Here is a 27440-nt window from a genome sequence, read left to right as displayed (position 1 = left end):
CTGGACTAATCAAAGGAGAAAAGGCATGAATGCTGCACTAGGTGAGCCACTCATTCTGCTGTTCAGTGTCCACCGACTGGACACACAAATAACAAATAGAAACTCCTTCAATGTTCAGTTAACATATTATTTTTTCCTTTTTGCCTCATGGCACCCTTGAGCCAGGGAGCCTTATAAACGGAGGACTGTGTGGAAAAGCCCCAGTGAACATGTAGCTGTAACTCAAGGCATCTTGCCTATTTGCTACCTTGTGTTGCACTAGATCTAAATACTGGCAGGGTACTTGCTATTGGTTAATTAATTAATACATTGAAAACTGATAGGTTATACTTTTTGTGCATTTAATGAACAAACGAAGAAAGTTTATTTCCGGTCTGCTAATCAACGACCAAAGTCAAGTAAAACAAAGTTGGCCAATTCCATATCTGATTTTGGTTGATATGTGCATCAATAGCTCTGATGATGCTTCTTGAGAAAAAGAAAATATCTTGGGAAAATAATTTGAACAAGCCATTGTTAAAAACTTAGTCAATACATGCGTCAAAGTCAAAGATCTAGAAGATGTAAAACATGTAAACCCACTTTCATTTAACGCCTTATGTGTCCCTACATGTGGTCGCTCCTGAACCCATTCCCTACCAACACTTTTTATTATTTCATGTCCAGGGGTGTGGAGGGGCGGGGTGCGCCCAATCATCAAGGAGAAAGCTTGACGTGACGTAAGACCTGGTACCCCTCCTACGCTCCAGCTTCTGATTGGCTTTACGTAGGTTTCTGGCTAATATTTAATACAGCAAAGCGCGGACGTCTCATTTATCAAGACTGGATCTTAGTGCATATCGGCTCCACTCCGCACCAGGGCGCACGCAGCTGACGCATTTAACAAATCTGCCAGAGAAAAAAAACAAAAAAAACAGGTAAATATACATCTCTTAAGGTTTGAAATCTTTCTTTTATGTTTGCAGTCTGCTTTTATGCTGTTTTATGTTTTTTTTATTATGTCAAAAATAAGCAAACCTGGATGAATCATGTCCATGTCAATTAAACCTTTATTTGCGCTTCTTTACGCAGTAGTTTCTTTGTTTTGTTTTTCTCGCAGATGTGTATTTTTTATTTTATTATTATTATTTTTTTTAAGTCTCGTTTTTCCTCAATACTGCTATTAATAATAAACAAACAAAAGAGTAACTGTGAATGTTTTTCGGACAGTTGCTGCTCAGAAAATGAAACGAGGCTTGCTCCTGGTGACTTTGTTCCTCATCATGAAACTTCACTCCAGTCATTCCAGACGCGAAGAAGCCGGATCGCGCACAGCCTCCTCAGACGTAGGTTTCTCTGAAACTCGGAAATCAAAGCAGATTTTCACAGATTACTATTCTCCCCCCACCCGCTCTCAGGGAAACTGACTATTTTTATTTATTTTATTGATATATCTTCAGCAGACTGTAAGACTGGAAGACCTGCAGCGGAACATAAGGGGACAGTCAGAGCCGGATCCTGACAGCTTTTACGGGATGCTGGGAAAAAGAAATTCTGGTTAGTCCGTTGTGAATGTATATCTGCTGATTTTACTATATGTATTTTATGTTGTATTGCTTTGTTTGTAGAATATCATTACCTATAGATAAAATGGTAACACTGGTAAATCAAAAAGTACATTTTTATTTTTGGAAAACTTTGTTACTGGAAGACCTGAAGCTGAACGTTCTAAGGAGACTGGCAGAGCCGGATCCTGACAGCTTTTACGGGATGCTGGGCAAAAGAAATGCTGGTCAGTCTCTTGTGAATATATCTGCTGATTTTATTCGTGTATTCTCTGTTTTTATTAGTTTGTTTATATAATATCATCAACTAAAGATGTAATGGTAAAATCAAATAATATTTTTTTGTTTTTGCTTTTGGAAAACTTTGTTACTTACTGGAAGACCTGAAGCTGAACGTTCTAAGAAGACTGGCAGAGCCGGATCCGGACAGCTTTTACGGGATGCTGGGCAAAAGAAATGCTGGTCAGTCTGTTGTGACTACACCTGCTGGGATGTATTTTCATTTGTACTAGTTAAAAAAAAAAAAAAAAATATATATATATATATATATATATATATATATATATATATATATATATCATCAACTTAAGATACAATGGTAAAATTGGTGAATCAAACGGTAAATTTCTTTTTGGGAAAATTTTATTATTGGTAGACCTGAAGTAGATCAGACAGAACCAGATTCTGCTTTCTGTGGTTGACGGCAAAAGAAATACTGGCTAGACTGTTGTTAATATGATTTTATTTATGTATTTTCTTTTTTTTTTTTTTACTTTTTTTATATCAACAACTGAAGATAAAATGGTAAAATTGGCAAATCAATTTGTAAACTGCAAAAGTTTGTTTTATTTTTTCTTTATTTTTTTTGAATAATTTGTCACCTGATTTTGTATTTCCTCTTTGTCTTACAGATGAAGATTCGAAAACTGCAGCAAAACGTGAGGTTCATCATAACTGCATCCTTATAAGCCGATGAGTGTGTTTGTGGAATAAAAACAATATTTTCATTTCTCTTTATTAGGGGAAACAGATGAGCTGTTTTTTGGTCTCATGGGAAAAAGAAGCTCAGACTCTGGTGAGTGTTATAGATCTCAGGAGGACAGTAGCTGCTGCCCTGATTTTTTCATTGGCTATCTAAGTTCCTCTTTCTGCTTCTAGTATGTAGCCAATATGAGACTTGTAATCTGTGCTCCTATAATGAGCCTTTTCGTCTGCTCTCTTAGATAATAGTCCCTGGAGAAGAGAGTATCCAGAACGGAGAGGAATTTTTCTCAACAAGTTCAGACTGAGGTGAGTTCTCAGGAAAGCAGATAGCCATTATAAAGCCCTACATAAATATATATAAATATATATGTACACACACATAGTTGGCTGATTAATAATTTCTGCATATGATATATTTTTTTTCTTTTTTTTTTTGTCTTTTTCAGGCCACTTCAGGGGCTGTAGACACTCAGTCACACATTTTTCAGTTTGGCTTCAATTGAAAATCGAAGAGGAGCACAAACGGCCAACAAGTCTGACGGAGAAACAGCCAAGCAGCTGGTTGATGAAAGTAACCATAAACCAAGCAGATTGTAACTGTTTTACCTGAAAGACAAAGAATAATTACAAGCAGTGGCGGCTCCAGAGATTTTTTTTTCTGCAGGTGCTTACGGGGGCTAAGCTTTTTTTTTTTTTTTTTTTTACTGAGGGTGCTGCTAAGGATCATTTGTTCTTAAAGTTCCCAACACACACAGAATCAAGCACAAACAGAGACACACTCAAAACGCAGACATCTTCAACAGTGACCAATAAAGTGAATAGCGAATATGTGGTAATCTGCTATTTAAAGATGCAGTATGCAACTTTTACAAAAACTATTTGTTGAAATTGTCAATATGTCATGTCACTATGGTATGAGTGGTATGTTATGGTATGGGTTGACAATACGGCTGAGAAACATGTTATGATATGTTAACAGTCGATATCAATAATTATTTATTTTTTTTTGTTTGTTTTAAATATCTGAAATACTGCCAAATTGGTAATGTGACCTTCCCTGTTTTCTCCACAGTTTCCCTCTTGAGCTGTTGATCCCATCTTTGGAAAATTGGGTAGTAGAAAACAATCCATTTTTGCACTACTTGCTCCTTTCAGTTGTTTACCGGAAGTGACAAAAGGCGTACAAGTTCATTTCCTGTTGCAAGATGGGATTTTTTTTTTATTAACTCAATATAATAATTGGTTGTTGTTTTTAGTAATTAGTTGTGTTTTGTGAGGGAAATATCACAACCACATACTAAAGAATAGTGAAATGGATGAAGAAGAAAAATGATAATTGATATATAAAATGATATTTTCTTGGGAGGGCTATGACTTCTCCAGGGGGCGCTATAGCACCCCATTGGTCATATTGCAAGTCATATTTTCAGTTTTTATTGTTCTCTCTTTTTTTTTGTTCGAAGTTGAAAATAAACATAAATTTCACATATTTCCTAGAGGGCTGTCAACATTAACCCGATAACACATTCAATTGATCTAAACGTTTTACAATAATAATCTTATAAATGCAGATTAATGATGCTGACCTCTCTCACGGAGAGACAGTGAAAGGTAAACGTTTCCCGCAATACCAGATGGCAACAAAGGTTGAACTTTGTTCAACTTTCTTGTGTTGCGTCGCTTCACAACCCTTGTGTGCGCATCTATGTGTACCAGCTCGAAATTTCACACGAATTATGCCGCGTATAATTTGTGCCGCCGCCTCATCGCACAAAATCAATGTAGAGGGAAATTTTTTAAATGAACTATTAAAACAAGATGACTTCCGATAAACCTCCCTGAATACCAAAACTCGGGAAACTGAGAATCTTCAGACATGTTTGGTTTGAGACAATAAGACACGCATACAGTGGCATTTTTTTGATATGGGCTATATGGACAGTTACCCAGGGCAACATCAGTAACTGGTGGGGAAGCCAGGGAAGCCAGAAACTGGAAAATAAAACATATATTATCTGCCAGTTGTCCCCTGAATATGTTGGCTACAACTTGTTTGCACATGTAATGAAGTAAGTTAGTTGCTGTTGAGTACTGGAAGAAACTACATTACCTGCTGAAAAAAACAAACAAAAAATGAGATAATTACTTGCATTTTAATTGATTGGAGTGCACCAAAAGGAGGGGCTTGCCCAGGGCAACATTCCTTCAAGATCCACAACTGCAAGCATAATGTATTTCAGGCTTACAATGTTAATCATAGTGATTAATCACAGCGTTACAGTGTGATTAATCTGATTACATCTTTAATCCATTGGCAGTACTATTTTTTTAATCACCATCATTGAATGATGGTGAATCTTTCTGCACGCTTGTGATTTGGAAATTCAAACAATATGACATCACATGATGGGATTCACTGAAAATGTATAATTATGTTTATTGCCACTCTGAAACAGAACAGCTTGCTTTTAAATGCACATTAGGACTTTAGAGCTTTGCGTCAGAGTCAAAAAGCATCTCTGCAGCACAGTTGCTGCTGCATCAAACATTATCGCTCTGCACGTATTAAATATCGAGCTGCTAATGAAAACAAACTAGAATTCAACACAGAAAGGTGACCAGGATCTCACAGTATTTAGAAGTTTATTTATGCATGTGGTTTAAAAAGGTTAAAATGGAAAAAAGAAGTTCATCACTAATTAAAATCAAAGTGGCCATAAAAATCCTGGATACTTCACAGTTTCACAATGTACTGCTGCTCTCCATTTAATAAGAAAAATGAAATTAAATTAATAATGGCATAAGTGAAAATGTTTCTGCATCACTACAAAAATCGCTGATTGGGTCACAAACCCAGGCGCAGTCAAACATGATTAAGCAAAAAGCATGTTTTTTACATTAGGTAAAAATATACCCAGGCAATACGCAGCTGCCACTGAGCCATAATTAATTTGTCTCCACTCCCACTGGGAGCGCTGTCTGAGAAATACTGTGAAATATTCTGAGAATTATATCCAAGGGGGTATTATAATATTACCATGGCCAATATACTTCACAGAGCAGCAAACGTTTTGAGGGCAAAAAGGCTCCATCCTGGCTTTGATCACCTTGTCATGGGTGTGGAAGAAGCTGTAACCGGATCAGATCCACTGCAGTCGAAGATCCTTCAGCAGAGTAGGGAATCAGCGTCGGCTGCCTTGTGCGCTTACAGTCTTATTTATGGGTAAATTAAAATCGGCGTCTTCTCTTCTACCCCTCTCTGCTAGTGTCTGTTCTACGGTTTGGTTTCTGTTGACAAGCAGAGCAGGGCCTGAGCGACTGGTTGTGTCCATCACCTCCTGAGACACTTTAACGCCCACAGCAGCGACCGTCTTCGTCTGCGGGTGCAGTCTCGGCCTGCGGTGCGCGGAGGGCAGGTAGCGTGGCACGTAGCCATAAGCTCTCAGGTGGTAGGTGTAATACTCCAGAGTATACATCAGCTGTGCTTCCACATAATGGAATGACACGGCCAGGTCCGAGCAGCACTGTGGTCCCTGAAAGAACGCAAAAAGAAAAACGCATGTCAAACATACAGAATACACAACAAACGTCATGCTTAGCATTTTAATATCAGCCAATCTCACACGGGAACAGCAATTTATGAGCAAGATGCAAAAGTGAGCATTGGCGTTCTCCTGTTAGGAAGACTTTGGCATGCTGCTCCAATATATGCTTACAATTATTGAGTGAAATGAATATTCTGTGGGGTTTATGTTCATGTTACTGCACTTTTAGTTTGAGGAAAACAGAAAAACTGCCATCTTCCTCCATAAATTCCCATCTGACTTGAACAGCTTGTTCTTTTCCATTCGTCGAAAACAAATCTGACTTTTCACAGCAAATAATTGGAGTGAAAGGTCGACCAAGAATTTCAGCTTATAATCAAATGAATTCATGAAGCCTTTCTATTTCTCCATGCAGTCTCTCATCCGCATGGCTTCTTCACCCGAAATGCCCTTTTCTAATAAGGCTAATCCACTCAGAGGATGTCTGCCTAATGGGAACTATCAGTAATTGGCTTTCATGTTGATTAGTTATACTAAGAGTTACTGCCACAGTTCCACTTTACAGCGCTGAACCCTAGTACCGGATATAGCACATGAAGGGACTTGCCTCAACAATCGGGTAGAAACAATAACTCCAGTACCAGAAGCTCTTGGAGAACTTTGTGGTGAGGTGGTGCTCCGGCACAAACGGGTGGAAGGTTTCCCGATGCAACGTGTCTCTAGAGTCCCCTGCCAGGACACCCATCTTCTCCAAACACTGCCCCAAGGCCAGGTCTTCAACAGGGGTGGTATGTGTGCAAGCCTTGGTCCGGAAACCTTCGACAAACCTTCTAAGGGCCTCCTTGCTGAGCACGTACCCCGCACCTCCGCTCATGTAGCCTTGTTTGGTGTACGGCTTAAAGCGTTTACCAAAATAGACGGGCTCTTCAGGAGTGTGGTTGGACAGAAGCCAACGCAGGTTATCGACCACCACGAAGGTGTCGTCATCAGCTTTGAGGAACCAGTCTGCTTCATTCACGTGATGCTCGTAGACGTACTGGAAGGCTCGGATGGTTTTCCAGTAGAGCTGGTCGCGGCCCTCATTGGTGCCCAGCCCCACAGTGGGAAAGGAGGGGTCTTCCACAGAGCTCATGAACACCACGATGTTGCAGTGCCGACTCCAGGTGGCTCGGACATGGCTGGCCCTGCTCTGGAGGTTATGCGGCCTTGTCATTACCCAGCAGAGAATGCGAACCCTCTGGAACAGCATGTCTGCCACCTTGCTGTCTTCATCTAGATACAGAGAAAAAGGCACCAGTGTTACAATCTGCTTAGGAAAATTCTTTTTCGTTTTGATGAAGGGAGACATGCAGAATCAGTCAGAGAAATGTCGCGTTCTTCTTTAGATAGTTTATTTAGAAAATCAGAGTAAGTCTCAGAAATCGGCGTGTCAGAGAAGAAAAGGAAGAAAAAAGGAAGTGAAACTTAAACATACAAGGAGGTTCAGCTTGCAGCAGATTAAGCAATTAAACATTACTACTTTACTACTGCATTACTAAACATAACTAAAAACGCAACAGAAAAGAACAACATTGGCTATTTAACATTTAAGTCTACTACAACATGCATGCACAGCACCTGCTTGGTGAGGGTGGAGCAGGTTGATGAGTGCGCCTCCTTCTCTCCTCCAAATGGTTGGCCGCTCCCCTGCTTCTGTGGCTGTCTCCTGAGCCTCAGAGAGCACAGGGTAGCTTCGCTCGAACCACACCTGATGCAGGAAGAAGTACATGCTGCAGGTTCCCACCACTAAGCCCAGTGAGAAGGCCCATTTGGAGCTGGGGCCCTTCATGGTGAAAATCTCTCCTGTTCTGCAAAGTCCCAACTTATAGCATGCCTACGTGGAATAAAAGCACGCTTTAATCAGATTGATAAGCATCTTATTATTTCATTAGTATTAAACCATCACGTGACAGACCTGCAAAAGAGTTCAATGGACAACAGGATATGGTGACATGTCTTTAGAGCATTCTGTAGTTTTGCACCAGGTCACTCAGTCTCCTGAGTGATCCAAACACCAGCATGCCTTTGGTTGGAACTCTGGGTAGAACTATGAAATAAGATTAGTTGTTGATCAAGCCATGTTCGGGGTGCAGCTCAGGATTTCCAGTATTTAAAAAGAGGGTTAACTTTTTGTCTGGGTCTGACACAATTGTAACTTGCGTTGGACACCTAAGCTCTAGAGGTCCATGAAACCAGCAAGTGTTAAATCTGGGACTTAAGAAAATGAAATAAATAAAAATAAAATAAAAAAATATGTATATGAAAAGGTTGTCAGTGTGTAAGCAATGTCTCATTGACCCAAGGTATTAAGAGCAATGGATGACTATTTCTTTATTTCAAACAGGCAAACAATAAAGACAGCAGAAAGAAAATTAAAACAAATAATGAAGCCTGTTGGCATGTAATTTTACATAATTTGTTCAAAAAGGAGCATGTAGAAGACACAAGATCTTATGATTCCCTGGCCTTCTCATACTCACCAACTTCCAAACATTTAAATCTACCCACACCAGATAAACTCTTAAATTATTTCCACGAATTGCCCCTTTAGAAAGTGCTGAATCAGTCTCAGGATCTTCTCTCATTGGATAGTCTCAGAAAATCTACAAGAACCACCATGACGCTCATCTCATCGTTACAGGTCGTAGACCTACTGGTAAATTGAGAGTTTCCCTTTGTGATGAAGCTCTTTCTTCACCATGACAGACCGGAGCAGCAGATCTGAGAGCAGACCAAGCTAAAATCCATTTATCCATCCCCCACTCCATCCAAGCCTGACTCAACAAGTCACCACTTTTATAGAGTTTGGAGTTTGATTTTAACCATCTTGTAAAGCACTTTGTGACTCTCTTTATTGTTAGAGGTGTTTTATAAGTAAACTTTGCGTACGTACCGATCCTTCAACAATGCCTAACCATGTTGCTTTAACTTCTGTAATCTTGATCATAGACAGTTTCCCAATGTTGAGAAATCATACACTACCCCCATGTCAAGTTAGGCTTGTGGTGAGAAAAATGTTCTACTCAGACTGGGCTTTCCTGTTTCACTTGCTGCTTTCTGCCGCAGTGGCATTTGACAGGTTTTCAAACAATGACAAGAATGATAATACCAACTGTAAGATTCCCCCACATTGCAAAACTGGACTTAAAATTATGTGTTTATAGCAAAAAAAAAAAAAAAAAAAAAAAAAAGTAAAGGTAAAGGTCAATTCTTGGCTATTAGAGTTCGGAAAGGGTCAAATGGTCACGGCGAGACGTCTGGATCATTTCCAAGTCGAACTTCTCCACAACCACAGCTTTATTGGAGTCCTCTTGATCCGTCACAGTGACTATCAAAAGTAACCCATGGAAGACATAGTGGCAATCCAGCAAAAGCAATTGGTTATGTGCAGGAAAAAGTGCAATTGGCCTTACAACTTATAACACTTAATATACAAGTGTGTCTTCACCTTTAAAAAAAAACAAAAAAAAAAACTTCTAACTTGTAGTACCAATCACTTATTCCATTTTATAGTTGTTTTTTATGCAGTTACATTTATATCATAGAACTAATGGTAAAGCAACAATTCATCCCAAATGTCAAATCCTATCTGCACTTATACGATAGTTATGAGAAGGTTAAAAGTTTCTGCTGCAAACATCTTGCTGTCAGATACGCTTCACCTCCAGGGATCCAGTGAAGTTTTGGGGCTTACGGAGTCAGACCGACTCAACTTGTACATCGGTGTACAACTACATATTTTCTGCTGAAAGAAAGGGACTCATTTACAAAGAGATTTAAAAAAAAAACTTTGGATATTACAACTGAAAAGGTGGCTTAAGTCTTTCAGTTTCACTTATGATGCTTCTTGAGTTAAAAAAAAAAAGATTTACTGTCAACTAAGCACCCAGATACACACAATGAACCTAATATTTGTTTTCTTGGAATAAAATAATTTATTGTGCATGTATTTTTTGTCTTTTACTTGAATCGTCACACAAGAAAAGAAAATACACATAATGAGTAATCTGGCATGCCGTATGAGCTCACAAAAGAAACGAAAATGAACTCCACATTTCGCCGTAAATCATCAGAAAGTGTCATGTTTCTATTTGCACAGATGGCTAAAGACCAATATAAATCCAGTGTGTGTGCTTATTACCTTCGCTGTGGGATCGGTCATTTGTGGACACGGACTGCTTTACACCTCCTAAAGCTTGTGAGTGTTTCCTCGAATGGGCACATAGCGCATCGGTAAAAGCTGCACACATTCAGCCGACGAACAGTTCTTCCTGGCTGAGGTTCTCTGCGTTTTTATGCGTGGCTAAATAAGATGAGTACAGAGTGAAAAGCCACACAGCGTCCAGATTTACACCATTCAACCCCACACGGCTTAGCTCTGTATGTGCGGTCTCCCATTGGCTAAAAGACAGTGACGCATAAGGAAGAAGGCGTCAACGTTTTAGATATTTACATAATATATATTTTTTTATTTATTTCCTTTTTGCTTTAGATATTCGAAATTTTGTTAATGTAAACAAAACCCGTTTTATTAGAAATGCAAGATGCAAAAGGAAAAGAAATGGAGGCAAACATGTAGCTGTACAACTCTTCACCACTGGAGGTCGCCCTAAGGCTTTTATGTAAGCAACATGGATCGATGTTTGGATCCAGAAATATGAAGTCGGAAGCCTTTCAGTGAAATCACAATAAATAAAAATAGATTACACATAACATTGAGGATCGCTTGTCAGATTTTAAACACCTTCTGAATAACAGCTTTTAAGATATTATTTCTGTGTTATTTTTAATATCCTGATAAAAGTCTTGTCTGCAAGCAGAAGATCATCACAAACATTAACAGAAGGTTGCAAACATGAATGTGCACTTAACTAATCGGTACATTAAGGTTAATAAACACAGACAGCGTTTCAATAATATTCTGATGTATTGAATATGACAATCAGTTTGTCCTGTCTGTTAAACAGAAATTATAATAGAAGTGAGGTTTCTTCAATGATCTTTGTTTTGTTTTTATTTTTTGTTATATGTTTTAGTTTTTTGTTATATGAAGCGCAATTACATTGCGTAATGTAATGTATAATAGATCTTACAGGTCTGACTCAGAGCCACTTGCATTATGTGGAGAGTAACCTATCAGCGTCCGAGCCCATCTAAATGCTTCCTCACGCACAGACCGATTGTGCGCAAGTTTACCACACCGAAACACATATAGCGCTGGATTTCTCTAATCTGAGCAAATAGGAAGTTTGGACAACTTTAACGACAATAATTACAGTAAGATATAAACTTCTTTTTTTCCTTATGTCTGAGCTTTTATTTGGAGACCTGGCCTTTGAAAACATGTTTAAAGAATGACGCGAATTGTATTATTAGGCGAACATGAGGACAGGCTTGTACTTGTTTCTGCAATGAACAGATGCAGATTTAATGTCTATGGTCTATGAGACCTCTCTTCTCTGCGAACTTCTACACAATTACTTTAAAATTTATTTTTTATGCTGTAAAATATGACCTTATTCAACCAAACATTATTAATTATTGTATAAGCTTCCTATCAACAAGTTAAGCAGTTTCCTTAAATTCGCGGGATTTTATTTTTGACGTTTGCAACCTTGTTTGTCCGTGAATTGGTGCACAGCTTGTTTTTCTTCTTGGGCAGAACAGCCGGTCCATTCGGTCTGTTTCTCCTGCGTCCCAGGTTCACTAACTGGTTGTTTGATGACAATATGTTGTCTAATTACAATCACAAACCTTAATGAATCTAATTAGGTGGATTGTCAGTACCAGGAAATGCATTTGCTACCTTCCTGGTTGTAAAGATTGTGCCGACTGTGAGTTCATCTACTGAATTGACTCATGAGTAAAAAAGAAACTTGAGGGCACATGTTTTTTTGTATTAATCAGCCCTTTATTCAGGTCAGGTGTGTGGGAGAAGGGAAACTCCTGAAACATGCAGGGCAGGCCTACCTGAGGACTGAGTGGATTAAAGTATTTCACTGATAATTTCACAGAATAGATTTCCAAATAAAGGCATCCATAAGAGAGAACCTTCAGTGTAATATGAAACAAAATAGGAAAGTGGGTTCAAAACTTTCAATTGATACTGCATTCTATTTCTTGTAGCTTTGTTGTATGAAGAGTCTGTTGAGTTTAAGCTATTTTAAGCCTAAAACAATTTTAGAATAAAAAAATAAGACACAAATCTGAAATTATTCAATATGACAAAAAAAAAAAAAGTTTCAGCACCTGCCCATTTTAGTGGTCTCTGCACGGCCCTGGCCACAACGCCAGGAAAGCGATACCATCTGTGTGTGGTGGGTTTAAGAAAAAAAAAAGGCTGCTATGTTTGGCTCAACTCTTTTCTGTGGAGGTCGGCCGTCTCTCTGCTGATGGCTGCTTCTTCCTGAAGGAGATCCGTCCAGGAGTTCTGGTGCCGCTCACAATGCAGACGGTTCTCCTCACCGTTCACCATGTCAGCCACGATCGCCTCCTTCTGTTCCCCTGAGGAGGGCAGAAACTTCGACTGCTGCCGAGTGGTCCAAAGAATACAAGTTTCGAGTAAATGTGACTAGTTACATTTACTCGATTGCATATACTTTTTGAAAAACAAATGTACTCTTAGGGGTATTTTTACTATGCTGAACTTTTTAGTTTTACAGGTGCTGGTCAAAAGATTTGAACATCATGAAAATGTTTATTTAAATCAGTAATTCCATTCAAAAAGTGAAACTTGTATAATATTCATTTGTTACACACAGACTGATACATTTCAAATGTTTTTTTTTTCTTTTAATGTTGACCATTATTATTGACAACTATTGAAAACCCCAAATTCATTATCTCAGATAATTATAATATTACTTAAGACCAATGCGAAAAAAGGATTTTTAGAAATGTTGGCCAACTGAAAAGTATGAACATGAGAAGTACGAGCATGTACAGCACTCAGTACTTACTCGGGGCTCCTTTTGCCCAGATTACTGCAGCAGTGCGGTGTGACATGGAGCCGATCAATCTGGGGCACTCATTGCTCAGGTGTTACGAGAGCCCAGGTTGCTCTGATAGTGACTTTCAGCTCTTCTGAATTGTTGGGTCTGGTGTATCACATCTTCCTCTTCACCTGACCTTTCCTTGGAATTAAGGTCAGGTGAGTTTGCTGGCCAATTAAGAACAGGGATACCATGATCCTCAAACCAGGTACTGGAGCTTTGGCACTGTGTGCAGGTCATAAGTTCCTGTTGGAAAAGTAAATCTGCGTCTCCATAAAGTTGGTCAGCAGTAGGAAGCATGAGGTGCCCTAAAACTTCCTGGAAGGTGGCTGCATTGTCCTTGGACCTCAGGAAACACAGTGGACCAACACCAGCAGATGACACGGAACCCAAACCATCACTGACTGCGGAAGCTTGACTGTTCCTCAAGCAATGTGGATTCTCTGCCTCTCCTCTCTTCCTGCAGAGGCTGGGACCTCGATTTCCAAAGGAAATGCAAAATTTACTTTCATCAGAGAACATAACTTTGGACCACTCGGCAGCAGTCGAATCCTGTGTGTCTTCAGCCCAGGTGAGAGGCTTCTGATGCCATCTCGTGTTCAAGAGTGGCTTGATGCAAGGAAAGCGACAGGTGAAACCCTTGTCTTGCACACATCTGTGTGTGGTGGTTCTCGAAGCACTGACTCCAGCTGCAGTCCACTCGTTGCGAATTTTCCCCACATTTTTAAATGGGTTTTGTTTCACAATCCCGTCCAGGATGCGGTTATCACAAATCCACTTTTTTTCTACCACATCTTTTCCTCCCCTTCACCTCTCATCGAATGTGTTTGCACTCAGAGCTCTGTGCACAGACAGCCTCTTTAGCAGTGACGTTTGTGTCTTGCCCTCTTGTGTAAGGTGTCAAAGGTCATCTCTCGGACAACTGTCAGGTCAGCAGTCGTCCCCATGATTGTGTAGCCTGCAGAACTGGACCGAGAGACAATTTAAAAGTGTTTGCAGGTGTTTTGGGTTACTTAGCTGATTGGAGTGTGGTACCAGGGTTCTTCAATATTTTCACAATATTAAAATTTTCTGAGATACTGAATTTGGAGTTTTCATCAGTTGCGAGTTATAATTGTCAACACTAAAGGAAATGAAAATTTAAAATATGTCAGTCTGTACGTAATGAATGAATGAATATAATATACAAGTTTTACTTTTTGAATGGAATTACTGATTTAAATAAACTTTTTCATGATACTCAAATTTTTTGACCAGCATCATAACTGATCAATTATCACATCATGGTTTGTTTGAGTATACGTTTCACTTTTTAAAACATACGTTGATTTATTTTCTACCCTAACATTTCCTCTTTCCATTTTCTCTATGGGGGCATCGATTTATTGACCAGCCGATTTATCTGTGCCAATTTCCTTAGTTATGGGAGATCGGTGATTGGACGATTTTTATATCTTATAAACCATGTCAAAATTTCTTAAAATCAATCAGTGTCCTTTGCTCTTCTATGAGAGACGTTTATCTGTGTTGTGGAAAAAAATAATACACCAGCCCACCAAGTCATGTTAACAATAATTTTTCAGACAAAAGAATGGTATTGGCCAAAATTAGAATCGGCAGGTTAGGCTTTTTAAAAGATCGGTAATCTGCAATTACTGCAATCGGTGCACCCCTAATTTTCTCCTCTCCAGCTTTAAGTTGATGCTTGTGTAACATTTATTTTCATTATGTCATTTTTATCATGGAGGAAGAAAAAGCAATATAGGCTTTGTACATTAGCATTCTTGCTACATGCAAGAATTGGCTGAACACAAAATAGGCAGCACATATCGGAGATCGGTTAGGCTAATGTCAAAATGATTCGTATCGGCCTCGGCTTTAAAAAAACCTGCATTGGTCAGTCTCTACACATGACCAAACAAGTGCCATATGGTCAACCATATCCCCCTCTTGAAACACATTTACAAATGATACAAAGGTTGAAATAACTGTTCCAGTTTTTGTTTTGTATTTTGTATTAAACTGATACTAATTTTGTTAGAAAATGACCAACATTGATATTGTTCTTCCCTAGTCTGTTTCAGGACTGGGTCAAGTGTCCTCTTTTTTTTTGGTGGGGGGGAATCAAAACATGGTCACCCTAAGCCGGTGGTTCCCAAACCACACACCTTCAAGTAGCCCTTCGCTGCATGTTTTAGGTGTCTTCTTGCTTCCACACACCTGACTTAAATGAACAGGTTATCAAGAGGCTTCTGCAGCATTTGGTGGCTGCCAGGCTGCAGAGGAGATCTGCAGTCATTTGAATCAGTGATACGGAAACAGAGGCACATCTAAAACATAATGGGCAGCATTCCAGCGCTACCAGAGGAACAGGTTTGGAAACTGCTGCACTAGGAAACCCGGACACCTCCCCAGATTCACAGAGTAAACGTTATGTGCTTAGGTGGCTCAGAACCTTTTAGAGTTTTGTCAGAGAAAAAATCTTAAATGGTTGTTTCTGGTTACACAGCTAGAAACAATTAGCCTTATGGGTAAAACTGATCCAACGAGTTTCAGTTTCACCCTCCCTCTCTGTCTAGCCATCCACAATTTGCATCTAATTTGCTGGTCAACCTTTGTTTTTATTGAAAGGCAAACAGCGTTCGAACACTCCGACACTGAGGTTTGTGCACAGTTTGTGGAAAATGAATTTATTTGCAGGATGAATGGATAAGTAATGGATGTATGATGTTCACCAAAAGTTTATGAATATCCTTGTGGACTGAATGTAATGCCCATGAAGAGTATTCTACAAACCCTCATAAATCTGACTGAATCTTTCAGTGAAGGGCCATAGCTGCCAGTATGCCTCATTCAACCTTTCTATCTACGACTTTATGCTTAGCTCCTGGACTTTCCCTTTCAGAACATATTCCACTGTTTTCTTATTCACTTCATAGTCAGAGTAGTCAGAGTCTACTCTGTGAGTTGTACAAAGTTATTTGTACGCTTCACATGTCACCACATTCTGCCTTTACAGCACACAAGTATGAGGCAAAGGAGCCTACATTGCCTAATGCAAGGAGAACGTAACATTATGAACAAGAATATCTATTTGAGAAGGCCTAGTGATTAAATACAGTCTAATTTATTTACATTCTAATTTGCCTGAATAGATGTTTGAGATTACTGACTAATAGATGGTCTTTGTTGTGTTGCTTGCAGGAAAAGTGTAGACTATAGAGCGTGCAACCTGTGCTGCTGCTGCAAGAGACTAGCAGTTCATTTGATGTCACTTTATTATAAGACTTAAAATGAGTGATACCAGCAAGTTAATTTTGAATTAAAGCATCTCTGTCCTTAAAATTTTCTGGTTAAAGCAGGTTAACATTATAGAATAAGACACATTATATCCATTATATCAAATTTGATAAGCCAGGTAACACAAGAAAGCTATTCAAAAGGTAAATATTTTGCTACTTGACCACAGATTGCCATTTGAAGTTATCTATTTTAATTTAATGCCAAAAAATGCATTTAGCGTGTTTTGCACATATCTAAACAATAACACCAAAAGATGATCAACAGCAGAGTTCAAACTTTATCTGCATCGACTGCTGCTTTTTACAAATATATTTACACTGAACAGCTATGGTAAAGTCTTATTTGTGGTCCATTTACTGATCAGGAAAACATGAGACTTTTGATTTCAAACTGGCAGATCACTAGCAGGCCAAGTCAATTGTGAAATCTTCTAGTTTCTGTCATTAGCAGATTTCCAGCAGGTAAAACTCATCCCTAGGAGAGAACCTTCCTCTTTATAGGGAGAAAAGTTACAATCCTGCTTTGTATAACGATATAATGTCCTCTATCTCCATCTATGTGTTTCTATCATCTCATTTTAAATATTCCTGTCATTTTTCTCCAGATGCATTTTAACTTCAGATGGGGCCTGAAAGTGAGTCTGTTTCTTGCTGTGTTGCTGGTTGTCCTCAATTACCTTTGGAGCTCTTCAGACACCTTAGAAGTCAACATACAACAAAGACAAAGCAGTCGAATCCAAAAACTGCTCAGTGAGAAAAGTCATCGCATCATGGCTGATTATTCTGACATTCCCTACAAGATCAAAGAAAATGTGGCAAGGTGTCAATGTTATTCCTTTTTTCGTTAACTGTAAATTTGTCTTTTCATCCTTGACCAACTAATTTTCGTCAACGTCTCCCACAGCCAGTTGCCTCAGAACGCATGTGTGTGCCAGGCCGGAGAGGAAACCTTTCGTTTACCGTTTTCCGATCTACTCTTCCCTCGTGTTTGGGCTCACAACCTCCAGCAGGCGTTCTTAGCAATGCAATCTGATCCTGAGAGTGTAAAGCGACAGAGAGCAGAGGAGTACCACCAGTTTTTGAGAAGGTAAAAATAAAAGATAAGAGTACTGTGACCAAACCCTTCTCTCATCTCAATGCGCAGTGTGTGCTCTGAAGAATTTGGGATCTAGTTTAGATTTATTTATCTGATATGCGTCACCAGATGTGGAAACATTTTCACGGTTTGATCTGAATGTAACTGATCAACATTCCTTGTCTGGCAAGCAAACTGGCTGCATCTTGTTTTTAGAGAAAGTCCCACGCCAATGAAAGTGACAGTATTTCAAAGGATATCAATAAGTCGATTTTAAGAGCGCAGCTTCCTGTATACTGCTTGGCTTTGCAGCAACCAACTGCTCTCACAATGAAAGCTACAAGTTTTTTCAGGACTTTTTAAACCTTTCCTCCAATACCACAGATTGAGCACTGATCTATGAAGCTCACACAAATGGCTCTTAATCATAGCGGCATGAAAAACCAGGCTGCGCATCATTAACAATTAATACTTCATCACAAGGACATTGAAAAAGAAATCTGACTTTTGAGTAATTCAACTGTTAAATTATCTTTATTATTATTATTATTATTATTATTATTTTACAACACCAAAAGTAAACTTTGTGTTGCTATCTAAAAAAAAATAGGATATTCAAGGTTTTTAATTGGTCAAATAATGAAGAAAGTAGAATATTATTCTTTAGTTTATTATTTTAGGTAAAGGAACTTTATTGCATGTCGTTATTTAATTAATCTGATCAGTTAATAGTACCTCTTTGCATTGGCACTTGATGGAAATGCTTGAGTCATGTAAATTGAAACTTTCTGTGCTCTGTGTGAATGTATTTCTGCTATCAGTGTGGAGGCATCAGCAGGCTAACAGTGTCACTGTAAAAAAGAGGCTGGCCTGGTCAACTCAATAGCTCCAGTCAGAACAACCTGTTTTTTCCTATTTGCATGTAGGTCCCACTCTCCAGCAGATATGCTCGTTATAGCCGAGGCTGACAATCCTCTTCAGTATCCTACCCAGGGAGTGAAGGTGCAACCCCTCAAAACAATCATCATCCCAGGTGATATTACTTAATTACATGTGATAGTGTCAGAAACTGTGGTATAAACAGTTCACTTTAATGTCCAATCTTGAGTTTAATTACTAGTGAACTTATTTTCGTCTTCTGCTCCATTAATGCGTTCAATCCACATCACCACTCTCTCCACAGGTCTGGGTCTCAGGCTGGAAGGCAGAAACAGCTATACGGTAACTTTTATTATTATTTTACAGATTGTTTTAAGTGGCTTATATTTATTTTAAAAAATCTTGTCTAAAAACAGGTAAATTTGACAGCGACAATGGGGACCTTTGACGTTGCTGCCACAGTGGACAGGGTCTCTGTAAAAGGAATGGGCGAAAAGCACATTTCACTGTCGAGCCCGGCTCTCTCCGCTCTGAACAGGCAGCTCCAGTTTGTCACGTATACCAACACCATATTTCATCCGATGACATCAGACCTAGGTAAAGTTCACCTTTTAATATTATGACACCGTGGCAGGAGTGATTTTTAAAACACTTGAGGAAGTTCTCGTTTGATTCCAAATCAAACGAGAACTTCCTCTTTCTCTTGGGCCAAATAGAAACGAATTCTCATTCCTGCTTTTTTTTTTTTTTTCAGTTTTTTTTTTTACTCGGTTTTCTTTTTGTAGACTGTGTCACTTCCGACTGTGTGGTACTTAGATGTGAGATGAGATGTCCGAGTGCAAGGCGAGGTGTGACATTTACTGTCACAAGCGCAGTATTGCAGCTTCCTCTAAGATTCTGCATTCACACTATATATATCAAGTTCTTGATCAAGCACTTTGAAATGCCTTGCTGCTGAAATGTGCTCTACAAATAAAATTTGATTTGATTTGGTATGAAACTTTAATAGAAATTGCTTTGTGTTTATTTCAAATGTAACTGACATGGAGGTGGAAAAGAAAGACGCATAGCGAGAATGCAAGCCAGTTGAGAATCCTAAGCATTAAACAACATTAACACATTTTCAAGAGATGTCTCAAGGAATCGAGTGCAACAATCTTTAACATGTCTACAAATAGTTTTCACCCCTCAGATGTTTTCGTATTTTGTAAAACAATTGTCAGCGTAATCCGACGGATATAAAAGTTAAAACAGATCTTTATAATACATTGCGTGAAATAAGTGTTTGCATGAATTTTAATTGACTTCATAATTGAGCAGCCACTTGTCTGCTACAGCTAACGGTGTCACATTTGGTGACAAAGGAGAACACCCGAGAGTACATCACTGTAAACATCAGTGGCAGCATCATGATCTGGGAATGTTTCTCAATACCAAACCCTGGAGGGTTTGTTGATGTAGAGGGAAACATGTATGTGGAAACGTTTCACTGTAGCTAGGATGATAATCTGATCGGTTAGAAGATTTTGAGATGCGTACCACTTTACTCTAAATTCTTGACCATCATGCTCAGGAAATATGAGTAAGAATAATTTGTTGTGCCTTTATTCTTTAATAAGCTCATTGCCTCTTATGTACTTTCACTTATCATCTTTTGCTTCATCCGGCAGTTCAGTTTAAGACCGAAGGCCACCAGTCATTTTTCACCATCAAGGTTGGACACAGTGTTGTTCCGAAACTTTACAACTCTGGACAAAGTACAGGTTTGTGAGCACATATTGTTAAAAATCATGAAAAAAAATGTCATAGTAGAATGCATTTTTTGTCATGTTTATAATTTGCTTTGTTTCTGTTGTCACTCAGGGGAAAACATTACCTCTCTGGTTACCATCGTTACCAAGACCTTTTTGCGCTACGACAAACTCAAAGATCTCATCGACAGCATAAGGGAGTTTTATCCCACCGTCCTCATAATTATAGCGGATGATAACAAACACCCCCAACCAGTGACCGGCCCTCATATTGAGCAATACCTTATGCCTTATCAAAAGGTAAAAAGTTAGCTTGATCCTATGTTCTAGTAAAAGTATAATGATTCAGTCAAAGTAAGTCAGTTTCTCTTTGCAGGGCTGGTTTGCAGGAAGAAATCTGGCAGTGTCTCAAGTGGCTACCAAGTATGTGCTCTGGGTGGACGACGACTTCATCTTTACTGCAAACACCAAGCTGGAAAAGATGGTGGACATCCTGGAGAAAACCACACTGGATCTGGTAAGTTGATCAAAACAAATCAGCTGCTCTGATTTTGGTCATTTGTTATCTTTCCTATTGCATATTTTTCTTTGCCTTCTTTCAACCCTTCAAACCTGAGCAATACACCCCCTCAGATTAGGGGGGCTGAAAGAAGGCAAACCTCAGTTTCTGTACTTCATGCCAGGTCATTTGCCCACTTCACACCTACAGGAATTTGGTTGTTTTCCAGTAAACTTTTAGAAATGGTATGTTTTTGTAAAATCTTGTTGCGGTATGTTTTTGTAAAATCTTGTTGCGGATTCATTATCCTGTTGTTTTTTTTTTTTTTTCTTGTCAGTGTATATTTGTGTTTCAAAAATATAAAGTACACCACTGACTAGTGTATTTAAGAAAGATCAAAGGGCTTGGATCTGTGTATTTACTACCTGTCTGTTGAATCCATATGAACCTCAAACTGTTAGGAGGCCAAGAGTCTCTGATCTCTGACCAGATAAACATTTAGGTATTAACACTTCTTAAGAAGTTGTTAATGATTTTGTGCTTGAATTAAAATACAAACTTCCACATTCTCACACCCACCCACAGCTTCCTACTGTGGAGAGGCTAGATGACATTTAAAGTTGAATACAAGGTCTTTGCATTACCAAATATTTTTTAGCAACACAATAGTAAAGAAAATACATGACAAAATCTCCTCTAAAATTGAATCGTACTAATGTGTAGGGGTCTTGAACTCCGATCCTTGAGGGCCGATGTCCTGCAGCTTTTAGATGTCTCTCCCTCAACACACCTGAGTCAATTAATGAGGTCATTTGGAGGACACTGGAGAACCTGACCGCATAATAAAAAGCTGATTCAGCCATTTCATTCAGGTGTGTTAGACCAGGGACATATCTAAAGGATGTAGGCCACCAATCCTTGAGGACTGGAGTTGAATATCGCAGTACTAAGCTAAGGAGTAGGAAAAAAAATCATTTTTTCTTGCTAGTGAAGCACTCTCCCTTTTACCATCATTCCTGTCTGCATGTGTTACTGTACCTTTAGCTTCCCAAGAGACATATTGTTACACTTAAACGCACAGCTTACTTGATACAAAGAGCGGGAAGGCTGAAACTATAGTAGGAGTGGGGGTGTGGAGGAGGGCACCATTATTTACAGGAAAATACTTATACGGGAGCACGGCAGTTTCCCAGCCAAAGCGGGAGACTTGGCAGGTATGGCTTGTTGTTGGGTATCTGAAAGTTATGACTCAAGTCAAACAGTTTAAAATGCTACAGAAATGTATGTAAATTTCAGAAGTTGAAAGAAAAAATAGTCATCCAAACACATATAAGTTAAACAGTCTGAAGCTTAGAACAAACCACCTCACACAGCTGTGTTCTATGCAAGTAAAGAAAGAAGTTTATTTGCATATAAAGCATTTTCAAAGTGAATTGGTGGAATTGATACATGTCTGCTTTATTCCCTTTCTAAGCTCATGAATGCAAAAGCTTAGCACATAGTGCAAGAAGCAGTTGCACTCAAAAAAGGTGGAATACATGTATGCAAACCAAAGGTTTAGCACAGTTTTTCTCAACCCTGGTCCTCACAGCCCCCTGCTCTGCATGTTTTAGATGTGCCTCTATTCCAGAACAGCCGATTCAAATGATTGCATGACCATCAAGTGCTGCAGAAGCCTGTTAATCACCCAGAGATGCAATTCAGGTGTGTGGCAGAAGGGAAATACCTAAAACATGCAGGACAGGGGGCAGTGAGGACCAGGGTTGAGAAGCACTGGTTTAGCAGGTGTCTGTTCATATTGTGTTTCTATACATGCAGTTTTTTTGTTCTTGTTTTTTGTTTTTTTTCCCCCGTTACTGACAGGTTTGAGGTTTTCCCATTTGTTCTGTTCTGTGTGTGTGTAAAGACAGGATGTAGTTAACTGTGGAGCGTACTTACAGCTTCATTTTGGGGGAGGGGCTGCTTTTCTGACTTTCTGAGTCTGATCCTTCGAATGCCTTCTGCTTTCGAATTAAGTATCTAAAGACAAAGATTGATTTTTCTCATTTCTTGACAGTTTCTCTACCCTTTGTTAATTTTTTTATTTTCCATGACAGCAGACATGTTAGTCACAAAGCACTGGTCAACATTAATCACAGTTATGTACAAAAACAAGGAGCCACAGCCTGCTTTTTAACTGAGTACATGGAACAACCAGAAGATGTGGATGAGCAGCAGAGAGTTTGGTCTAAAGCTGACACTAATAATCAGGACAATGGACATTCAGAGACATTTGAGAACAAGAACTTAAAAAACAATTTCTACAGGCCTCTGGGAGCCAGTGTAGAGAGTATAATGTGGTACAGCGCTTCACACACTTCACACAGCCATGTCACCCTAACCCACCATGCGCAGTCCTCTGAACTTGATCAAGTGCTATACATGTAGGTCATTAACCCTGTTTTTATACGTTTGTGGTAATATGTGTGTTTACTAAATTCAGTGAACTCTCTCTGCTGCATTCTGAATAGTTTGCAGACATGAGACTGGATGACCTGTCCAGACTGGTAGAAAAAGCAGTGCAACAGCCAAAGCGCGATGACACAGAAGAATGTATAATTTTCTCTAGATCAGCTCAGGAGACCGTGTCTTGTATCTTGTCAATATTTTTTTAACAAAGGGGACCGGTGAGGACCAGGGTTGAGAAACACTGCTTTATGAGGAGTCTAGCTGTTAATGGGCAAAAAGAATAACCTCATTTTTGAAACCAATTGAAGAGGGAAGTTTCACTTGCTGTCCATCTAGCTTTGCCACACACAAAAACAGCTTGCACATTGTTCACTGAAAAGGATGTGAAAGTCCGTCTGGAAGTGGTTCCTGCGATTTAACACGCTGGCATGTTTATATTGAGGCCATAACATAAATGGCCTAAAATGTTTTGGAGCCACCACAAACCGCACTTATGCTTGCTTGATGGACTTCATTCTGTATAAGGCAGACTGGTATAAATAGACAGAAACATCTGCATGTCGCCACTAATAATTTATATTAGATGACACAACAGGGTGTAAAAGTGTCATATCTTAGCCTATACAAAATCAAGTGGGGTGTAAGAAGGACAAATAAATGCGATATTCAGATAGTGTGTACATTTAAATAGCACTGACCCTACCAGACTGTCAATCTTTTCTTGCTTTATATATGAATAAAACTTTTTTTATTTTGTACTTATCTATTTTTTTCTTTTTTTCTTTTTTTTTGCATAAACGTCAGGTTGGTGGTGCAGTGAGAGAGGTTACTGGTTACACTGCCACATACCGTCACACCATTTCAGTGGAAGAAGGCGGAAATGAAGGCGACTGTTTAAATATGAGGATTGGACACCACCATGCTATCGAAGGATTTCCCAACTGCGTAGTCGCAGACGCCGTCATCAACTTCTTCATGGCTCGAACGGACAAAGTTCGGCAGGTTGGCTTCGACCCGCGCCTGTCAAGAACAGGCCATCTAGGTCAGAGGCCATTAAATACGTTAAACCTCTGAGAATAAAGCTTTAAATGCACGCATGACTTATTTTTGCCGTTATTTCTGCAGAGTTTTTTGTAGATGCTCTGGGCACCATGCACATCGGCTCCTGCAGTGACGTCATCGTTAGCCACGCGTCAAAGATCAAGTTGCCATGGACTAAAACCGAAACACAGAAGGCCTACGAGCAGTTTCGATACTCTTCTGGAAGTACGGGTGTTAGCAGAAATGAGATCTTTTACTTTAAGAACAGATTCAAGTGCATGACCAGTCAATAAAAAATGCACTTCCACTGGTCTCATGAAAACAAATAGGTGTTGCTCTTGGCTAATAGATGTTTTGTTTTTTTGCTTTTTGCTCACAACTGTTTTTTATTTTCTTTTTTCTTTTTTTTTAACCACCTGTTGTGATGTTAATCCAAACGATTCTTGTTCTTTGAAGTACTACTCATTTTTTGCAATTTGTTTACTGTTTACTTGTTTTCTCTTGAATTTGTAAGGGCGAATTTTGATGCTAATTGCTCTTAGTGAGTAATTTGAATTTCAGGTCAGTTTTAACTGTGCTGTTAATGTGTATTTTTGTGTGTGAATGGACTATTATAAGTTGTCATGATGTATTGGTCTTCTAGAGGAGGGAATATATTTAATTTGCACACAAAAAAAAGAAAAAAAAATGCTAACCTTGTTGTCTTTATGCTAACACAAGTTACAGATTCCGTTATGATGTCTAGAGGTTGCAACAATAATGAACAGTTCTTGGGACACATTTAGTAGTTTTTAGTCTACTATCTCATTTAATTGATTACAGCGCTCATTTTATGTCACAGGAAACCAAAGGTCACTACACGCGTAAGTCAGAAGTCAGATAACACTCTGTTATCATGCTCTTTAAATGTCTCACAATCTCCAAATGCGTATGATCAGAGATTCCAGAAAATGTCACAAAGTCCACATTAGACTCTTATTCCCACTTCACCGAGTTATTTGTTTTCTTACATCACATAACACTGTCAGATTTCCAAATGTTTTTATTGTGCTAGATCAGTGATTTCCCAACCCTGGTCTTCAAGAGACACCGCCTTACATGTCTCCCTGCTTCAACCACACACGATTTCAATTAATGACTGGTTAACAGGCTTTTGTTGAACTGAATAAGGGAAACCTCTAAAAAAAAAAATATATAAGGCGGTGTGCCGCGAGGACACCCCCCTATGTCAGATTTACAAATGAAAACATTTGGAAGCAAAAAAAAAAGTATTTCAATGTTTCACCACCAGAGGGAAACAAAAGATCAGGTAAAAATCACCTTGCAGTATATTTGGACAAATTATTTGTAGGTAGTTGGTTATCGGATGGAGGAACATTTAATAAATATCAACACGTGTCTATTACATTTTCTTATTTTAGCTTCCTTTTGGTCACTTTGTGGTAAAAAACATTGGCTGCAAATCTAATATCTTAATTTCTCCCGTCATATGCGGCCATTTGGTAATTTTAAGTATGATGCTGTTGCCTGTGAGAGTTTATTTAAATGACAACTCAAGTCTTCATTGTTTAAGACTTTGATTTGTTGAGGATTTTGCAGGGTTATTTTTTTTTAAATTCCTCTCCATGTGTGTTCACGTTAGTAGAACACACATGGAGAATCTGGCTTACTAAACATTTGGCCAGATACTCGTGCATCACGTCCTAATTTAAGTGGACTACTTCCTGCCAATTAGTGAAATACTCCTTGAGCTTTAAAGGGAAAACCCCAGCGGGTACAGTGTCGGGAGGATTACTTAAAATATGCCAAAAAAAGAGAGAAATAATATGATCAACTTAGTTATCAAACACACCGCATAATAATTATTTATTTGCTTTATTTTTACCGTGGTTTTGAACTCAAATCTGGATGTAGTTTTATCAGGCCAAGGTACCAGGTTTAAGCGGGGTTGTGAAAGTATCGTGTATTGGCCAGCAGAGGGCAGCAACGTGGCAAGAAAGAGGCAGTTTTCATCACGGAAGGTTTTGAAATGAATCTACCAACTTTTAAGAAAATAATAGTTGGAAGGAAATATGATTCTTGTGAATCTTTGTACACTGTATCTTTAATCGCACTGAAACAACTCTGTGGATGTGATTACTCTGTTTTTGTCTTTGTCAGATGGTAAACAACTCTCCTGTCATTGTTCCACATTCAAATCAGGGTTTTTTTTCTTCATTTTTCAAATCCGAGGCATATTTTTATCATTATTATTATCTAAGTGCGTACAAAGACACCTCCTCTTCTCTCTTCAAAATTTGACAAGGTTGGCATGCTTCACATTCCACACCACCCTCCATTTCAATCCCCTGGGGGAAAAAAAGTTTCATACCTAAAATATAGGAAGAAATCCACCTTTTATCATGTATTGACTGTAATTCCTGTGTGAAGATAAAAAGAACAATCACTGGGGCTACTTGATGGTTATTCATAGATCATATATGAAATGTGTCTTGTATTTGTATTGAACTCTCCCTTTTTTTGCTATTCCCTGGATGAAAAAGGGGGTAAAAAAAAATAATTTTTTTTCTGCAATTCTGTGTGTGACTGTCAGCTTCTCACATAGAGACAATGAATTTTTTGCTCATTTTTCCGTCCAAAATAGATTCTGAAGTAAATTTAAGTCCAGACTTGGACTAGCCCTTTCTACGTGAATATGTTTTATTCTCAGACCATTTAATTCTGTCGATGTTCGGGGTTATTGTCCTGTTAAAAAGGGTAAGCTCTATTTTGAAGCATCTCTCACAGGCTTTTCTTCAGAATTGTCCTGCATTTGAGTCCATCCATCTGCCCACCGTTTCTGTCCAGGTCCCCTGTCCCTGCTGAAGCGTGCCCACGGCATGATGTTGCCACCACCGTGGGTCACCACGGGGGGTGTCAGCATTAATTGAACTCTACATAATATAATGTCATCAAAGCTACTGGAATCAATCAACATTTTTAGAGCACTTTACACTTTACCCTGAGTGACCAAAGAGATGCATAATTTAAAACATGATCAATAAAAAACACCTGTAATAAAACAGACAGATAAAAAAAGAAAAGATCAACTTAAAAAAGAGACAGAAAACAGACAACTGCTGAACTGGAATTAAAAGCCAAGTTAATAAGATGGGTTGTTAAAACGGCCTTAAAATTGTTCAAAGTATTAGCCATCATTCAAATGAGAAGGAGATTGTTCCAGAATCTGAGAGGATGCTTGTGTAAAAACTCTGACATAAATGATGTGTGCTACACTGCTTAAACATTTAAAAACCAAAATAAAAATCAATCCCAAAACATATTCATGCATCCAGTGCAAT

The 27440-nt window shown here is 38.8% G+C and overlaps 3 protein-coding genes across 5 annotated transcripts; 2 read left to right on the top strand and 1 right to left on the bottom strand.

Annotated features, from left to right (window-relative positions):
* Positions 1 to 285: 285 nt before the first annotated feature.
* tac3a (tachykinin precursor 3a) lies at positions 286 to 3354 on the top strand. Its single transcript, XM_088007538.1, has 9 exons — positions 286 to 917; positions 1210 to 1325; positions 1440 to 1536; positions 1691 to 1818; positions 1886 to 2006; positions 2456 to 2482; positions 2566 to 2619; positions 2768 to 2834; positions 2975 to 3354. The coding sequence occupies exons 2-9, from the start codon at positions 1224 to 1226 to the stop codon at positions 2991 to 2993; spliced, it is 615 nt and encodes a 204-aa protein (XP_087863664.1). The 5' UTR covers positions 286 to 917; positions 1210 to 1223; the 3' UTR covers positions 2994 to 3354.
* Positions 3355 to 4935: 1581 nt separating this feature from the next.
* c1galt1la (core 1 synthase, glycoprotein-N-acetylgalactosamine 3-beta-galactosyltransferase 1, like a) lies at positions 4936 to 10499 on the bottom strand. 3 transcript variants are annotated; one of them, XM_014992095.2, is made up of 5 exons: positions 10254 to 10497; positions 8028 to 8159; positions 7691 to 7946; positions 6681 to 7345; positions 4936 to 6061 (listed from the first exon to the last, which is right to left on the bottom strand). In XM_014992095.2, exons 3-5 carry the CDS (start codon positions 7899 to 7901, stop codon positions 5711 to 5713), a joined length of 1227 nt encoding a protein of 408 aa, XP_014847581.1. In that variant the 5' UTR covers positions 7902 to 7946; positions 8028 to 8159; positions 10254 to 10497; the 3' UTR covers positions 4936 to 5710. The 3 variants fall into 3 exon arrangements, with proteins under 3 accessions (XP_014847581.1, XP_014847579.1, XP_087863503.1); XM_014992093.2 differs by lacking the exon at positions 8028 to 8159; XM_088007377.1 differs by lacking the exon at positions 8028 to 8159 and having other exon boundaries at positions 5853 to 6061; positions 6715 to 7345; positions 10254 to 10499.
* Positions 10500 to 11223: 724 nt separating this feature from the next.
* Positions 11224 to 25504, top strand: b4galnt1a (beta-1,4-N-acetyl-galactosaminyltransferase 1a). Its single transcript, XM_088007376.1, has 11 exons — positions 11224 to 11389; positions 17012 to 17226; positions 17311 to 17493; positions 18408 to 18514; positions 18665 to 18702; positions 18777 to 18957; positions 20031 to 20123; positions 20224 to 20411; positions 20488 to 20628; positions 23863 to 24100; positions 24184 to 25504. Exons 2-11 carry the CDS (start codon positions 17012 to 17014, stop codon positions 24390 to 24392), a joined length of 1593 nt encoding a protein of 530 aa, XP_087863502.1. The 5' UTR covers positions 11224 to 11389; the 3' UTR covers positions 24393 to 25504.
* The last annotated feature ends 1936 nt before the right edge of the window (positions 25505 to 27440 follow it).

This window comes from Poecilia mexicana, unplaced genomic scaffold, assembly GCF_051168715.1.
Source record: "Poecilia mexicana isolate PSO_F unplaced genomic scaffold, ASM5116871v1 scaffold_7, whole genome shotgun sequence".
NCBI lineage: Eukaryota > Metazoa > Chordata > Actinopteri > Cyprinodontiformes > Poeciliidae > Poecilia > Poecilia mexicana.
Note: the sequence above shows the minus strand (reverse complement) of the source record. Positions and strands in the feature narration are given on the sequence as shown.

Excerpts from the sequence above, each read along its gene's own strand:
- tac3a (XM_088007538.1), top strand. The coding sequence starts at position 1,224 with ATGAAACGAGGCTTGCTCCTGGTGACTTTGTTCCTCATCATGAAACTT. Across the intron at positions 1,326-1,439 it reads CGCGCACAGCCTCCTCAGAC|CAGACTGTAAGACTGGAAGA; the intron begins GTAGGTTTCTCT and ends ATATATCTTCAG. Across the intron at positions 2,620-2,767 it reads AAAAAGAAGCTCAGACTCTG|ATAATAGTCCCTGGAGAAGA; the intron begins GTGAGTGTTATA and ends CTGCTCTCTTAG.
- c1galt1la (XM_014992093.2), bottom strand. The coding sequence starts at position 10,274 with ATGACCGATCCCACAGCGAAG. Across the intron at positions 7,947-10,253 it reads TGACCGATCCCACAGCGAAG|GCATGCTATAAGTTGGGACT; the intron begins GTAATAAGCACA and ends TATTCCACGTAG. Across the intron at positions 7,346-7,690 it reads GCTCCACCCTCACCAAGCAG|ATGAAGACAGCAAGGTGGCA; the intron begins GTGCTGTGCATG and ends CTCTGTATCTAG.
- b4galnt1a (XM_088007376.1), top strand. The coding sequence starts at position 17,012 with ATGCATTTTAACTTCAGATGGGGCCTGAAAGTGAGTCTGTTTCTTGCT. Across the intron at positions 17,227-17,310 it reads ATCAAAGAAAATGTGGCAAG|CCAGTTGCCTCAGAACGCAT; the intron begins GTGTCAATGTTA and ends CGTCTCCCACAG. Across the intron at positions 20,412-20,487 it reads ACCTTATGCCTTATCAAAAG|GGCTGGTTTGCAGGAAGAAA; the intron begins GTAAAAAGTTAG and ends TTCTCTTTGCAG.